The sequence below is a fragment of the Schistocerca cancellata genome, chromosome 5 (genome assembly GCF_023864275.1).
Source record: "Schistocerca cancellata isolate TAMUIC-IGC-003103 chromosome 5, iqSchCanc2.1, whole genome shotgun sequence".
Taxonomy (NCBI): Eukaryota; Metazoa; Arthropoda; class Insecta; order Orthoptera; family Acrididae; genus Schistocerca; species Schistocerca cancellata.
In genome coordinates this window covers 137,406,448-137,423,379 of record NC_064630.1, presented here as the reverse complement: position 1 = coordinate 137,423,379, position 16,932 = coordinate 137,406,448, and the positions used below count along the sequence as shown (strand labels likewise).

The following is a 16,932-nucleotide window of genomic DNA, read 5'->3' as shown; positions in this document are numbered from 1 at the left end:
ATGTGCTGTCCATGCACCAAGGCATGTTTAGCCGCAGGGTGATCCTCATTACCAACAAACACTGTCTGCCTGTGTCCATTCATGCGAATGGACAGTTTGTTGCTGGTCATTCCCACATAGAACGCTTCACAGTGTAGGCAGGTCAGTTGGTAAACCACGTGGCTCTGCCTTTGATCGTGTACACCTTCCGGGTTACAGGACTGGAGTAGGTGGTGGTGGGAAGGTGCATGGGACAGGTTTTACACCGGGGGTGGTTACAAGGGTAGGAGCCAGAGGGTAGGGAAGGTGGTTTGGGGATTTCATAGGGATGAACTAAGAGGTTACGAAGGTTAGGTGGACGGCAGAAAGACACTCTTGGTGGAGTGGGGAGGATTTCATGAAGGATGGATCTCATTTCAGGGCAGGATTTGAGGAAGTCGCATCCCTGCTGGAGAGCCACATTCAGAGTCTGATCCAGTCCTGTAAAGTATCCTGTCACAAGTGGGGCACTTTTGGGGTTCTTCTGTGGGAGGTTCTGGGTTTGAAGGGATGAGGAAGTGGCTCTGGTTATTTGCTTCTGTACCAGGTCAGGAGGGTAGTTGTGGGATGCGAAAGCTGTTTTCAGGTTGTTGGTGTAATGGTTCAGGGATTCCGGACTGGAGCAGATTCGTTTGCCATGAAGACCTAGGCTGTAGGAAAGGGACCATTTGATGTAGAATGGGTGGCAGCTGTCATAATGGAGGTACTGTTGCTTGTTGGTGGGTTTGATGTGGACGGACGTGTGAAGCTGGCCATTGGACAGGTGGAGGTCAATGTCAAGGAAAGTGGCATGGGATTTGGAGTAGGACCAGGTGAATCTGATGGAACCAAAGGAGTTGAGGTTGGAGAGGGAATTCTGGAGTTCTTCTTCACTGTGAGTCCAGATCATGAAGATGTCATCAATAAATCTGTACCAAACTTTGGGTTTGCAGGCCTGGGTAACCAAGAATGCTTCCTCTAAGTGACCCATGAATAGGTTGGCGTACAGAGGGGGGGGGGGGGGGGGGGGGGGGGGTGCAGGTGATCGGCATGAAAGGAAGTGCTCCATCGCAGCGAGGCCCTGGACGTGCAGAATATTTGTGTATAAGGAAGTATTTAATATCATTTACATAGATCAAGAACAGAAGGGGGCCCAATACTGAGCCCTGGGGCACCCCATGTTTTATGCAAGTGATCTCTGATTTGTAGACACCACTTTCCGTTTTAAGCAGAACAAACTGTTTTCTATTGCTCATATAACACTTTATTAGGTCATAACCAGTGCCTCTAATGCCCATGTTCCATAGCTTGTCTAATAGGATGTCAATGTTCACACAATCAAAGGCTTTTTCCAGGTCTAGGTATACACCTGCCACATGTTCCTTGCTTTCGATACCCCCTATCACCTCTTCAATTAGTTGAGCAGCTGCAGTGCTAGTTGATTTACCTTTTACGAATCCATTTTGATTTTCCAACATCGGGTTGTGTCTGTTAAGAAAGTTTATAATCCTGTTGTATATAACTTTCTCAACTATTTTGGAAAAGACAGGAAGGATTGAGACTGGTCTATAGTTTTCTATTTTGTTGTTGTCACCTTTCTTAAAAATGGGTGTTACCTGTGCTATTTTTAGTCTGTCTGGAAAGGTGCCCGATTCTATTATATTGTTGACTGCTGAGACAGAGGTACAAAGACATTTTGGCTACAGGCTTTTAAAACATTAGTATTTAGGCCATCATTAGGGTTAGAGGGTTTTAGAGAGCTAATGATGCCCATTATTTCTGCACAGTTTGTGGGGGCTAGATATATACTATGGTCACATGTATTACCTTTAAAACTGTAGTGCATGTTTTTATGTTTGTCATTTATGGCTTCCCCTACGGAAGAAAAATATTCATTGTTACACTGTTATGAGATCACTTAGTGTGTTTGCAAATGTCCACATTGTGAGACATTTTGTTTGTATTGGTGGTGACTGTTAACTGTATTTATCTGGCACATAGTATTTGATTTGCAGGGGAAGTGGGACACTGCACATACACAGCTCGTTAGTAGTCCATCCACAGTCAGCACAAAATAACTTACAAGTTGAATGCAATTTGCAGTTTCAATTCTAATAGTGAAGAAGACTCCAGGAGGGAGGAAACATTCAACAGGAGTGTGGTCAATATTTAACACGTACTGCAACCCAGAGTCAGGAATAATATCTTGCCTTAAGTGTTCAAAGATGTCATACCAACATAGCACCTGCCAGGCTCAGAGACCCCATGACCACTTCTAAGATACACGTTTCCTTTTGTTATATCAAGAGTGTGGTGCAAGCTCAGTGACACATTATACACATTCATTTGGTACAAAGGCTCTATGTAGTATGACAAATGTGTTGATTTGCCCAAGGTAAGTGGGCCAAGGAATAGTGGAGATGTGTCTTGTTCATGGATGAGTCTCAGTTTTGTCTGTCATGAGAATCTCAGTATCCATTCATTTTCTGTGCTCCTGAAACCTATTACAATCTTGCCAGTATTGAGAAAAGGGATAACATGGTTGGTGGCAGTGTTCTTGTCTGTTCTAACATTATGCCAGAAGCATGGGTGCACTACTGCAATAGAATGTGTGAATTTGTCATGGCAAATATGGACCTGAATACCATTTCTTGAATGATAATGCCCAACCCCACAGGAATGCCATGGTAAATAAGTACCTGCAACATGAAGATATCATACATCATACATTTAGAGTAATCTCTTTATTCATCATTGAAATGTGTAAGACATTACTAAGGACACAGCATGTCCTGTTATTTCCTGAAGAATATTTGTAAGATAGGCAATTCCTTGGTTTACTTGATTCACAGACAGTTTCTTCTAGGATGCAAGAGAGTTCTGTAATGAATAAAAAGTTTATGTTGCGGATTACAGGAGAAAGTAAGTACCTCCACTTGCTTATTCCCTCTCTCCTGGCCTTTGATGTCTGTTGTGCCATTCTCGTAGCCCTAACTGCACCTGTTCCTGGTTTTCATTTCTCCATCTACCTGTTTCCTTGTTTCTTCTTACTTTGCTCTGGTCCTTTATTTAACTCCAGTTCATAATTCAATGAACCTCCATGCACATTGTTCTCTCAATGGTCTGTCTCCCTCTCTTTTCTCCTGTCTTCCCTACCCTCCATCCCCCCTTTCATCACACCAACACACTATCACCACTACCTGCACTAGAAATATCTCTCTCTGGTGTAATATTCTATCTTCTTCCCTTGCTGTCCCACTCTCTCCTAGCTTGTACCTCTGGCTCCCTTTTGCTTCAGGTGTTACCTACTGATGATGGACCAGCAAAGATACAGTGAAGCTAATTCAGCAAAGATCAATATGATAGCCGGCCGGAGTGGCCGAGTGGTTCTAGGTGCTACAGTCTGGAACCGCGCGACCACTATGGTCGCAGGTTCGAATCCTGCCTCGGGCATGGATATTTGTGATGTCCTTAGGTTAGTTAGGTTTAAGTAGTTCTAAGTTCTAGGGGACTGATGACCTCAGACGTTAAGTCCAATAGTGTTCAGATCCATTTGAACCATATTGAATCAATTTGATAATGAATTGAGAGACAATGGTTTATGAATGAGTGTCAGAAAGATTCTGAGAAGAGGAACTCTTCCATTGCTGAGTATGGCAACTAGCTGTGTTCAACAGTTGTAAAACTGAGTCTCAATTTTTATTATAGCTGATTTCACAGGAAAATTAATTTGGATTCATTAGTTGTAACCATCATTCATATAATTGGTGTGTGCAGTATAATGATGTGGTGTAGGTTATGGGGCCCTCCCCATAATGCTCCAAACATTCTCAACTGGGGAGAGATGTGGTGACCTTGCTGGCCTATGTAGGATATGTTGAGCACAAAGACAAGCAGTAGCAACTGTAATCTCTTTTGTACTTGCAGAATAAATTGTTACTGCTTGAAGGTATACATCAAAAATGTACTGATACATGGGTTTCTATTCGAAGGGTACCAGCAGTATACACACATCAAAGAAGGTTTTGCATCACCATGGTTCCCAGAACTCCTGAAGATAGATGTTGACTGTGGATATTGTATCAAGGAGACAGTCCCTTTGACTGTTCAGAGATGTCACTAAACCCGCCCAAAGATGTAAACAACCATGCATGAGCAGTGCCTATTAGACAGAAGGAGTCCGACAGCCAATCAGTTCCAGTCATTCCACCAGGAAGGAGGTAAACAACCTGTGTTGTCTGTAGTCCAACCATGCCTAGATGCTCAATACCATGGTTTGATTGCATCCGCATTGTTACTTTGTGCCACAAAGGGGTCTCAACAAAGGGAGTGTCCAGGCATCTCGGAGTGAACCGAAGTGATGTTGTTCGGACATGGAGGAGATATAGAGAGACAGGAACTGTCAATGACATGCCTTGCTCAGGCTGCCCAAGGGCTACTAAAGCAGTGGATGACCACTACCTACAAATTATGGCTCGAAGGAATCCTGACAGCACTGCCACCATGTTGAATAATGATTTTCATGCAGCCACAGGATGTCTTGTTAAGACTCAAACTGTGTGCAATAGACTGCATGATGCGTAACTTCATTCCCGACGTCCATGGGGAGGTCCATCTTTGCAACCACAACACCCTGCAGCACAGTACAGATGGGCCCAACAACCAATGCATGTTGCATTTGCCTTCAACCAGACAATCGTCGGAGACATGTTTGGAGACAACCTGGTCAGGCTGAATGCCTTAGACGCACTGACCAGTGAGTGCAGCAAGGTGGAGGTTCCCTGCTGTTTTGGGGTGGCATTATGTGGGGCTGACGTATGCCGCTGGTGGTCTTGGATGGCACCGTAGTGGTTGTGCAGTACATGAATGCCATTCTCCAACCGACAGTGCAACCGTATTGACAGTGCCTTGATGAATTTGAGGATAGTATGCCATGACAAATACAGGTATACATCAATGCAAGAGGATGTGCTACTGGGTATCAAAGGTACTGGTGTGTACAACAATCCAGACCACCATCTCTGAAGCTCTCGCTGTATGGTGGTACAACATGCAATGTGTGCTTTTCGTGAGTAATAAAAATGGTGGACATGTTGTTTATGTTGATCTGTATTCCAATTTTCTGTACAGGTTCCAGAACTCTCGGAACCTATGTGATGCAAAACTTTTTTTGATGTGTGTATTTATTTATATTTATTGGTGATGGTATATATATGTACCCACAATACTGGAAAGTCCTATGAGGGAATACAAATAATGGAAGGAATAGTATTGCCAATCACAGCAAAGTTCAGGTGCTGAATGTTTGACAGACACATTAACAAAGTTAAATTCCTTGTTAACTATCTGGAAACTATTATCACTGCAACAATCTTGCCATTCATGTGCATGTGTGTGCTTTTGTTAATCAGTTAGTCTGAGAAGAATGTCTATCTTGTTTACATGCTTGTCAACCACTCAAAATCTCAACTACTTGGTGGGTGGTTAACCTTACTCCTTCCATTATTTATAATCTGCATTTATGTTAAAATATATGGATGAATAATTATAGTATGTACAGCTTATTACCCACTTACATAACACCAGGAAAACCTAAGATGTGTGAACCACTCTAGAAATGCACACTGCTGTATTCAAGATTTATGACAGCATACTGAGGAACCTACCACAGGTTTAGAAAAGCAGTGACAATTGATACCCACATGGTCACATAGCTGAATGTACAGTGCATGAACTCCCAAGACAAAGAGCTGAGCCAGAACCTGTTTGGCTCTGTACTTCATTAACAGCCATTGATTTGATGTGCCTAATCAGACTGAGTGTGTTTTTCTGGCAAGTTATCACACCTGCCTATTCATATACTTAGGTAATTCCTCATCTCCACTACAGAAAGACTACAAAATAGGTTTAAAAATGTGATTTTCAGACAATTTTCCATACCATCTTGGGTAAATGGAGTTGTAACAAAAATGGCACATGATAACACAAAATAATAACTGTGAAATACAGGATGAGAGTGTGTCCATCATGTAGGGCTCTCAAAACACGAGTAACATCAGGAAATATGATACTTGTCATTGGTGACTATTGAATTCATTACCACACTCTAAAAAAAATTTTAACGAATTGCACCATGAAGCACTTAACCAAATGGGATTGAAATCAGTAGATGTGATGTGTATGTATGGATAAACAAATGACTGCAGTTTCAGAAAAATTGCATAGTTTATTCAGAAGAAAGAGCTTTGAAAATTGAGTCAATAACACACTGGTCCACCTCTGGTCCTTATGAAAGCAGCTATTTAGCTTGGCATTGATTGATGGAGTTGTTGGATGTCTTCCTGAGGGATATGGTGCCATATTCTGTCCAACTGGCACACTAGATCATCAAAATCCCAAGCTGGTTGGGGACCCTCCCCAAAATGTTACAAACATTCTCATCTGGGGAGAGATGTGGTGACATTGCTGGCCAATGTAGGATATGTTGAGCACAAAGACAAGCAGTAGTAACTCTCATCTCATTTGGGCAGCCATTATCTTACTGAAATGTAAGCTCAGAATGGCTTGTCATGAAGGGCAACAAAATAGGTTGTAGAATATCCTCGATGTATCACTGTGCTGTAAGGGTGCCATGGCTGACAACCAAAGGGGCTCTGCTAAGAAAATGCATGGCACTCCAGATCAACACTTGGGGTTCTCGACCCATATGGTGGGCGATAGTCAGGGTGGTATCCCACCACTGTTCAGGGCATCTCCAGACAAGTCCTTGCTGGCCATCAGGGCTCAGATTGAAGCAGTACTCATCAATGAAATCAGTTCTACTCCAGTTAATAAGATTCAAAGTCAAATATGTGTCTGGAGACACCCTGGACAGCAGTGGGATACCGATACTGACTGTCACCCACCATACAAATCGACAACCAGTAGTGAGGGTCTAGTATGCTATTTCTTTTCATAGCAGGACTACTTTGGTTGTCATCCTTGGCACCTTTACAGCACAGTGGTATGTTGATGATATTCTATGCCCTATTTTGTTGCCCTTCATGGCAAGTCATCCTGGGCTTACATTTCAGCAACATAATGCCCACCCATACATAGTGGGAGTTTCTACTGCTTGTCTTGATGCTTTCCAGAACCTCCCTTGGCACGCAAAGTTGCCAGATCTCTCCCCAACTAAGAACGTTCGGTGCATTATGAGCAGGGCCCTCCAACTGTATCAGGATTTTGACCATCTAATGTGCCAATTACACAGGATTTGGGTCCATATCTCTTTGGAGAACATGCAATAGCTCTATCAATCAGTGCCAAACCAAATAACTGTTTTCATAATAACCAAAGGTGGACCAACACATTATTGATTGGCTCAGTTTGTGAAGCTCTTTCTCTTGTCTGTACATGTACATCACATCTATTGTTATCTGACCCATTCAGGTAATTCCTTCATGGTTATATGCTGACATGAAGACTCTAGTGCCAAGAGATTTTATTGGTAGTGATGTCAATGTTGCTATCTTATGTGTTTGATTTTAAAGATTTACATTTAAAAGACTGATGGAGCAAAAATGTGACATATTATTAACATTGTATCACTTCCTGATAAAAATGGTTCATTTGAATAAATAGCATATCCAACTTTGTATCATTATTTTCTCAAACATTTCTCTATCCATAAAAGGTTTAATATTTTGAGGCCTTATACTCAGTGTTGGAAAGGAGTAACTGGAGAAATCCCTTTGTAATGCGCAAAGGAAAGACTGAGCACGTATGACATGTTAATTAACGCAGCTCCATACATGTGTAGTACCTATGGTATGAAGTGGCACATTTATTGGATGTAGGAAACAGATATTGAATGGTCAGTCACAAAAGTAAGTTACAATCTTTATACAGTAGACAGTATACAGAATTTAATCCAGGATGGCACTGAATAATTATGGGTACTTCTTTTTCATGTACAGTGGGGTGAATTGTGGCTTAATTTGAAACATCATGGCCTGAGAAATTTGCACATGAGCTTACCTGGGGGGTTTCGGGCATAGTATCTAACATGACTGCTAATAATATTTATATAGGGAGAATCTGCTATTTCCCATGCAGTTCAACACTATAACTCCTTCATTTGTATAACATGATCCACAGGTACTACCACAGGAAAGATGATCAGAGATATGGAACAAGTCAAAATGCATAAAAAAGTACATATGAACATAATATAGTTTTATACTATTCCATTTCTACATGTGTAGAACAACAGCAAATAGAAATTATGATGATCTTTAACACCCATATTCATGTAGATTACTGGTACTTTATTATTTATGTTTAGATCATGTTATAAACTCCTTGTGCTATGGGCAGAGCAGTTAAAAAATTAACTTTTTCTTCTGTTTCTTACAAAAAATTTCAGTCCATTCACTCACATCTACAAAAAACACATATCCAAGGACGCCTGAAGAAACTGGCTGATAGAAGCAACATTGACTGGTCTACAGCTGAAGCATTAGGATTTGGGTCTTTGTTATATCAAGGTAAGATATTACTGCTACTGGCCAAAAGCTTACATGTTTAGTAGTATTTTTGTTGTGCCTGTCTGCAACGAAACATCTCTGCTATATATTGAGTATCAGTTTATCCATTTCATAATACTGTCATTGTTTCATCCTGGATTTTCCATTGTTTGATTTTAAGGTATCACTGCTTTGTTTTGCCATGTCAGTCACACTTAATAATATTTATTTTTAATCTGTTTAATGCATTGGTTTATATCAAGTTTTTTAAAAGAAATAAAATTATGTTTGAAACAATCACTGGAAGAAATGTTCCTCTGTTAAAGCACAAGGTCCAACATAGTGAAACAATTAATTGGATTAATGAAAAATAGACTTATGAGCTACTTAAATAAATATAATCTTCTCTGCAAGGAACAGCATGGTTCCAACCGGATAGAGGCACTGAAACCACAGTAACTCAGTTTACAAAAATTGTTCTTGAATCAGTAGACAAGAACAGTTGTGTAACTGGAATTTTCCTAGAACTATCGAAGGCCTTTGATACCATCAATCATGACATTCTTGCACACAAGTTGGAGTCTCTGGGAATCAGGGGAGTGGTAAATAAATGGTTCAAATCTTACCTACATAACAGAGCGCAGAGAGTAGAAATTTCATATAGCACATCCAAGTATGTGACAAATCACTTATCTGACCCACAGTATGTTAATATAGGAGTCCCATAAGGAAGTGTTCTGGGCCCAAAATTTTTCTTAAATTATATTAATGATTTCACACAATGTGTGAAGTGTGGAGAAAAAGTACTTTTTGCTGATGACAGTAACATACTGATTACCAACAAGACACCTGACCTGCTATTGGAAAAAGCCAATGAAGCACTAGCAGATGTTTACATATGGACTACAGTGAACAGAGTAACTCTCAACATTAAGAAAACAAACAGCACGTACTTTAGAACAAACAGGAAGCACAAGTCCATAAATTTAAAACTACACAACACTTCAATAACAGATGTAACCAACACTAAATTCCTGGGGGTGCACATCAACAGCCAACTAAAATGGAATGAACATGTCATGATTATCTCGAAGAGGGTCTCCACAGCATGCTACATGCGTAGAGTTCTTGCATCAGTATGCTCTGACATCTGTGTAAGGTCAGCTTACTTTGGTTAAGTGCATGCCATCCTTAGCTACAGAATATCCAGCATGGCGTCCAGTACAGTTGTTTAAAGTGAGAAAGTGAACAAAAGTTATAGTTGTGTGGTGAAAAACGGAACATACATAAATTATAACAGTGAAATAGTGAAGCTAAATGAACGTGTATCAAGCCTGCAGTTAGTTGTAGATGTACTAAGGCGGGACATTGCGCATTTAGAAAATGAAAATGCCGAACTGAAAAAGGCGCGTAATATCCCGATCGCCAAAGCAAGTAAAACACGGAACTGGGAGCACAGGACTAGCATGATCATGGAAGAAAGAAGTGAAAAAGTGATAAATACAACAAATGGAACGAACTGCGGCAATAAAAGCAGTTTCAGTGTCCTACCTACAATAAACGAGTGCTCTGAAGTGGATATAGGCCTACAGGCAGAAACAACAAGGCAATATATGTTTACTAGGCCAAAAAGGGTTGGTCGTGTGAAACCCAGTGACTGTAGAATTCCTGTGGTAACAAAAAACCGTTTTCATGCACTAGATTCAGATATAAATGTGGAATCCACGGAAAACTGTGACGAAAATAACACGCCGAATCTATATAGTGACAAGCACATGAGCAGAAACTTCCGCAATAAACGTGAAGACAAACTCAAAGTGAAAATATTCTCTGATAGCCATGGACGTGAGATCACAAAAATACTACGTTACAGTCATTGTATACAAGCAACTAGTATTGTCAAACCAGGTGCACTCATCCAAGAACTCATTAGAAACATAGAAACTGAAAATGATCGTCATATTGTCGTCATAGCTGGAGCCAATAATGTATATAAAAATGACCTCCACAGTGCAACACGAAACCTTAAGGCAATACTAAATTCAGCACAAGAGAAATCAGTTTTTGTAGTCGGAATTCCACATAGGCATGACCTTTCGGATTGGTCATGTGTGAACGTGGAAATCATAAAAGCAAACGTATGGACTCCTTGCAAAGAGACTGTTACATGAGACATGGTATGCACCTTAATAACAGAGGCAAGAAGATTCTGTGCCAAAACATCAGCATGATACTGAAAGCATCTGACAACCAAGAAGTAATTGCTGCTCTTCCTGTTCCTTGCTTGACGCAAGCAGAGCCTGAAGAAATGGTTACTTCTATTGCAGCAGTAGAAGTAGAGGTGGAAGCAGCAATTATACCTACAGACATAACAAACACTGCAGCAGCAGTACCTACCACACTTCATCTACAGGATTCAACAGCAGCAGAAGATGAAGCAACATCCAAATCTCCACTCTCACCAGTTGCCACTGCAATGCCTACAGCAGCAGCAGCAGTACCTATCACACTTCACCAGCAAGATTCAACAGCAGCAGAAGAAGAAGCATTTGCCTTATCTCCTCAGTCACCAGATGCCACAACAGTGCCTCCACACACCATAACAGCAGTTCCATCAATTCCTGTAGTAGCAGCCTCATCTACAAAATCATCACAAGGATGGAAGAGTAGGCATACAACAGTAGATGTGCTACCACTCCAAGTGAATAATTTTTTAGTGAAAGGCAACAAGAGGCAGAAATCCAAAAGATAAGTCCTGAAAAAGGTTTGAAAACCAATCACCATAGTGTTCAGTGTGTAAGCAATAAGAGCATGGATCTTAAAATATGTTACCTTAACGTTCAAGGACTGAAAGATAAAGAACTTATCATAAATGAGTTTGGTCTTGATAACCAGTTTGATATTTTTTGTCTGAGTGAACACTGGGCTAATGAGAATGAACTTGCAGTTGCCAAATTTGACAATTTTAGTATAGTAAATAGCTACTGTAGGAAAAAGCACATTAGAGGTGGTGTGGCAATTTATTCCAACCAGTCACTCAATTGTACAATAACCAAACTAGACCTAAATTCCTTGTGTGATGAACAGCACTTTGAAGTTACGGGTATAATCATTAATAGTCATAAGATAATAGTAGTATCCATGTACAGATCACCAAAGGGAAGCATTAATATATTTTTAGAAAAAATGGACATGCTATTGAGTGAATTAAGTAATATTAAATGGCTACACTATGATATTGCAATAGGAGGTGATTTTAATGCTGATTTTGATGTTACTAAATGTAAGGGTAGTGTTGCAGATCTGGAAAACTTACTAAGACAATACAATTTACATCATGTTAATAACAGGCCCACAAGAAACAAAGCATGTTTAGATAACATCTTTGTAAACTTCAAGACCACTGAAAATACATGTGAAGTTGTAGTGTTCCCATTCTCTGACCATGACTCTGTATCTCTAAATTATGCAAGGAAAATTCCCATCAATAGGAGCAATGAAAACAGACCTGTCCCAACAGTTGTGATTACCAGACCCATAACTGAGGATAAAATTAACACATTTCGTAATTCCCTTGCTGACAGAGACTGGTTTGGCCATTGTAGTGTTGATCGACATTACACTTCAAGTAATGACCTGCCAGCCAAAATAATATTCGATAGATTTTTTAATGCATTCTTGACCCTATTTAACTATAGTATTCCCATAAAGAAAATCAAAATAATGGACAGCAACCAAAAATCCAGACCTCAAAACAGACAAAATATATGGTACACTAAACAGCTGACAGATCTGAAGAAACAAGTTTTGTTACTGTAGAACATATACAATAGTATGAAGTCTGACTGTGCTAAATCAGCCTATGTGGAATGCAGGAATGAATACAAAAAAGCCATCCTGCAGGCCAAAAAAACCTACAATGCCAACAGCATACATAATTCCACCAATAAATGCAAAACTGCTTGGAAAGTAATTAACAGTGCTGACACAGATACTAAAAAAGACAAAATTAATATCCCACGACAAACACTCAATGAGCTTTTTATTAATTCAGTGAAAGAAATAGGAGACACAATTATCAAACCAGACATTAATCCATCTGAGTTACTCTCCCAAAATTGGTGTAGACAGTCACTAAATACAAGCATACTAACCTTCTCCGAAGTAACGCCTAGATATGTACAAGGGGTCATAAAACAACTGAAATCATCTGATAGCTTAGATATATATGGCATATCATGCAACCTGCTAAAAAAAAGTGTGTGATTGCATTCTGTACCCTTTAACACATTGCATAAACAAGTGCTTACTTGAGGGATATTTTCCTGATGAGTTAAAACTGTCTAGGGTCGTCCCAGTATACAAAAAGGGAGATAAAGACTCTCCATCTAGTTACAGGCCTATTTCAATAGTACCCGCATTCTCCAAGGTAATAGAATGCATCATGTACCAACAATTATCATCTCACTTTGAGAATATAGGAATAATTAATGCTACACAATACGGGTTTAGGAAGAATCTGTCAACCATTGATGCAATCAACACGGTAGTCAGTTACATCCTCAAAGTTTTTGAGAACAAAGGCTTTGCTCAGGTCTCATTCTGTGACCTAAGCAAGGCCTTCGACTGTGTTGAGCACACGCCACTACTAGAGAAACTAGAATTCTACGGCATCAAAGGAAACAGTCTCAGACTATTAAAAGCTTACCTCAACAACCGTAAACAGGTAGTTTGTGTTGGTAAGGAAATGTCAAACATAGAACATGTTAAAGTAGGTGTGCCTCAGGGATCTGTACTGGGGCCCTTCCTGTTTTTGATAATGATCAATGACCTCCCCTCGTTTATTAGATCCACCACTGTATTGTATGCAGATGATACGATTTTTCTTCATAGCAGTAACAATCTTAATGACCTTAAAACCTGTGCTGAAAATACACTCACTAATGCAGCATATTGGTTCAGAGCAAATGGTTTCCTGCTAAATGAAAATAAAACTCAGCAGATAATCTTCACTCTAAGAGACAGGCCACTATCTGATGACCCTAGTTCTGTTAAATTCCTGGGAGTTTATTTAGATGAAAAGTTATCTTGGGGCCAACATGTAAACTATATTAGTAGTAAGCTATCTAGAGTAATTTATTTATTAAGACAACTCAGAAAATGTGTACCTGAAACATACATCAGATCATCTTATTTTGCATTTTTCCAAAGTATAATATCCTATGGCATTATCTTGTGGGGTAACTGTAGTCATATACATGACATCCTATTATTGCAGAAGAAAGCCATTAGGATAATTACAAATTCTTCACATAAGGCTCACTGCAAACCCTTATTTACCAAACAAAAAATTATGACTGTAATAAACCTCTATGTATACAATGTCTTAATCTTTACGAAGAAGAACCTACAAGATGTGAAACGTAGAGAAAATGTACATTGTTACAACACAAGAAGCATCAAACACATATACACGCCTTACCACAGACTATCAAAATCAATAAATAGCTATGAAGTCACAGGGCACAAACTATTTAATAAGCTGCCACATGCCATACAGGATCTTCCTGAACATACATTCAAAGAAAGACTGCATGAATGGTTTATTGCCCACCCATTCTATGATATCAATGAATTCTTCAACTGTAAAATGCAGTAATCCAACAGATGACCCACTGTACATTTATTGTAATATAAGCTAAAATATTTCAGTAGTCAATACCTTATCACACTGTATTATAAATTGTAACTTCATTTGATGTTGTCAATTGCTGTAATGGCCTAAAGACAATAAAATCTTTATTATTATTATTATTTGAGGGAATAGTACCCAGAATCTACAAACCATTTTCAGATTACAAAAGAGAGCTGTAAGAATAATGACAAAATGAAATAAATGGTCTCATTGCAAAGAATTATTTAAAAACCTGGTCATTCTGACTGTTCCTTGTGAGTTTATTTTTCAGACCACAATGTATATTGGAAAAAATCTTGACAATTATGGCTTGAATAACATTATTCGTGATCATAACACAAGGCTGAGTCATTGCCTCCATTTAAATAGAAAAAAATAAGCTAAAACCTCAGAACAGTCTTGATTATCAAGGCATGATAATCTATAATAAGCTGCCACAGAATATAAAAGAAGTTAGCAGTACATATTCTTTTAAAGAATCTGTTAAACTGTTACTGCAAGAACATTGTTTCTACACTTTGGATGAATGTCTTAAATGAAAACCAAAGAATTGTTGGGAACACCTAGGATAAGTTATACTTAACATCATTTTTTTTCATTCATGTCTATTTATTTATGCCTATGTATTGATGTCTGCTAGTTCCATATCAACACACCTAGTATATTTATTTAAACAATATAAATTATCTTTTTTCATTTATGTAATAAGTATGCAGGACTTTGTATTTATGTATGTTAGAGTTCTACATCAAAATATCTATGCTTATTAAACAATGTAAATGGCATTTGTTAAGAAAATAGACTTCATACCATAATTTGTACATTCACTGACGACATCCATGCAATTTGTATTGTCTAAGGATGGATAAATAAATAAATTACAGATACGTGGAACCTGGTTATCATACACGGCTCATCAGAAAGACTTTGAAAGAACTAGGTCTCTTTATCTGACATTTCAAGAACAGTATTTTCTCCAAAATATTTGAATCAGTTGAAGAAAAATTTTTAAAGCATTGAAGGTAAACAGTCTACTATTTCTTCCTGTCAGATCACAGAAGTTAAGTGCTGCCTGGCTGGGCTAGCACTTGGATGGGTGGCCATCTGGTCTTCCGAGCACTGTTGGCAAGCAGGGTGCACTCAGCCCTTGTGAGGTAAACTGAGGAGCTACTTGATTGAGAAATATTGGCTCCAGTCTCAGAAACGACATATGGCCAGGAGAGTGGTGTGCTGACCACATGCCCCTCCATATCCGCATACAGTGACACCTATGGGATGAGGACAACACGGCGGCCGGTCGGTACCATTGGACCTTCATGGCCTGTTTGGGAGCAGTTCAGTTCTAGTTTTAGCAAGGGTAAAGAATGGATATCTCCTGGGATTCAAGTATCTTGTACAAATAAGAGAACTCTATTTAATTCAGAGGAGAAATGTGGTCTTCAGTTGAAACTTCATCACCACTGGTGTTGTAAAACCTTCCAGCCTGTTATTAAAAAAGCAAAATATAAGTACTACACATTAAAAAGATTTTCCATGGACAAAGCAAGAACAGTTTGACGTATTAATTAAACAACAAACAAACTAATTAGTGATCCAAATTAAACTAATTGTCCAGAATATAAATCTGGCAGAAATGGTGACACATTATGAACTTTGGTCACCAGATTCAGTGATTACTTCCTCACAGTGGCACAGATAATGCACCCAGTAATAAACTATCAAATATAGATGCATTAGATTTACATTGGCACCATCAACAAACATGTTTCATAAACACAATTCCTAAGGAGATTGCAAAATTTATCGTCACTAAAAAGCAATTATTCTGCTGACTATGAAGATGTTTCTAGCAGAAATCTTGCGTTGACTTTGTGGGTACCTGACCATCAACAATGCATATCTGAGGTAATAAGAATCTTTGGTCAGTGGTTGAGCTTCCATTATGGGGTGGTGGGTAAAAATTATTTTCTCTGGTATTTAGTTTATAAGTTGAAATGTTTCGTAGTCTTGTACAATTTTTTGATACCACAACCCTTGACAAGTGCCTAGAAACTATTTGTATGGTCAGAAAGCAATGGAGAATATGCTGTTCATTGTCTACAGTTCACAGGTCCAATATTTAGCTCACTGACACTAAAATAAAAAGTTCTAACACTCTGAGAATAATGTAAAGGAGTCAGGAGCCATAACAATAAATAAAGGTCTGCTGTCATTTAACTGTTCAATATATTGTGTCTACATTTCACATGCACAAGTATCAATTTTGAAAATTGTGAAAGCTTGTCTTATCATACTTAGCATAATTCAGAGACAATTTCTTCTCTTTGTTCCTGATTATGTAAAGTTAATTGCTTACCTTAAAGTGGGGAATAATCTTGGACATTTGCCACACAGTTTTCCATAATACAGCAGGTGGCACACAGAACAGAACACCAAATGACAGGCTTTCCAGATAAGTTCTTAATCCAAGTACGTTCACTTTTACACTTTTGCACAAGATACATATGATATATCATTTGACTGAAACAAAAGAATGTCAGTCGTCTTCAAAGCCATCTGAGGCTTAAGTGGCCTCTATCACATACAAAATAATAGTACATTCTGTAGCAGAGTTTAGCACCTTCCAGTATGATTGACAATGATCAAATAAGCTCCCAGGTATAGACACCACATTCTTTATACAGGGTGTACATAAAGCCTGCGAACACTTTCAATTATTTATTGCACAAGAAC

At 39.0% G+C, this 16,932-nt stretch overlaps 1 protein-coding gene across 1 annotated transcript in view; it reads left to right on the top strand.

Moving 5' to 3' along the window:
- The window catches only part of LOC126188009 (probable 2-oxoglutarate dehydrogenase E1 component DHKTD1 homolog, mitochondrial), a 356,616-nt gene that overhangs the window by 224,785 nt on the left and 114,899 nt on the right, over nt 1-16,932 (top strand). The window contains exon 12 of the mRNA XM_049929425.1: nt 8,405-8,525. Coding sequence (XP_049785382.1) covers nt 8,405-8,525 — 121 coding nt within the window. The remainder of the gene's footprint in view (nt 1-8,404; nt 8,526-16,932) is intronic.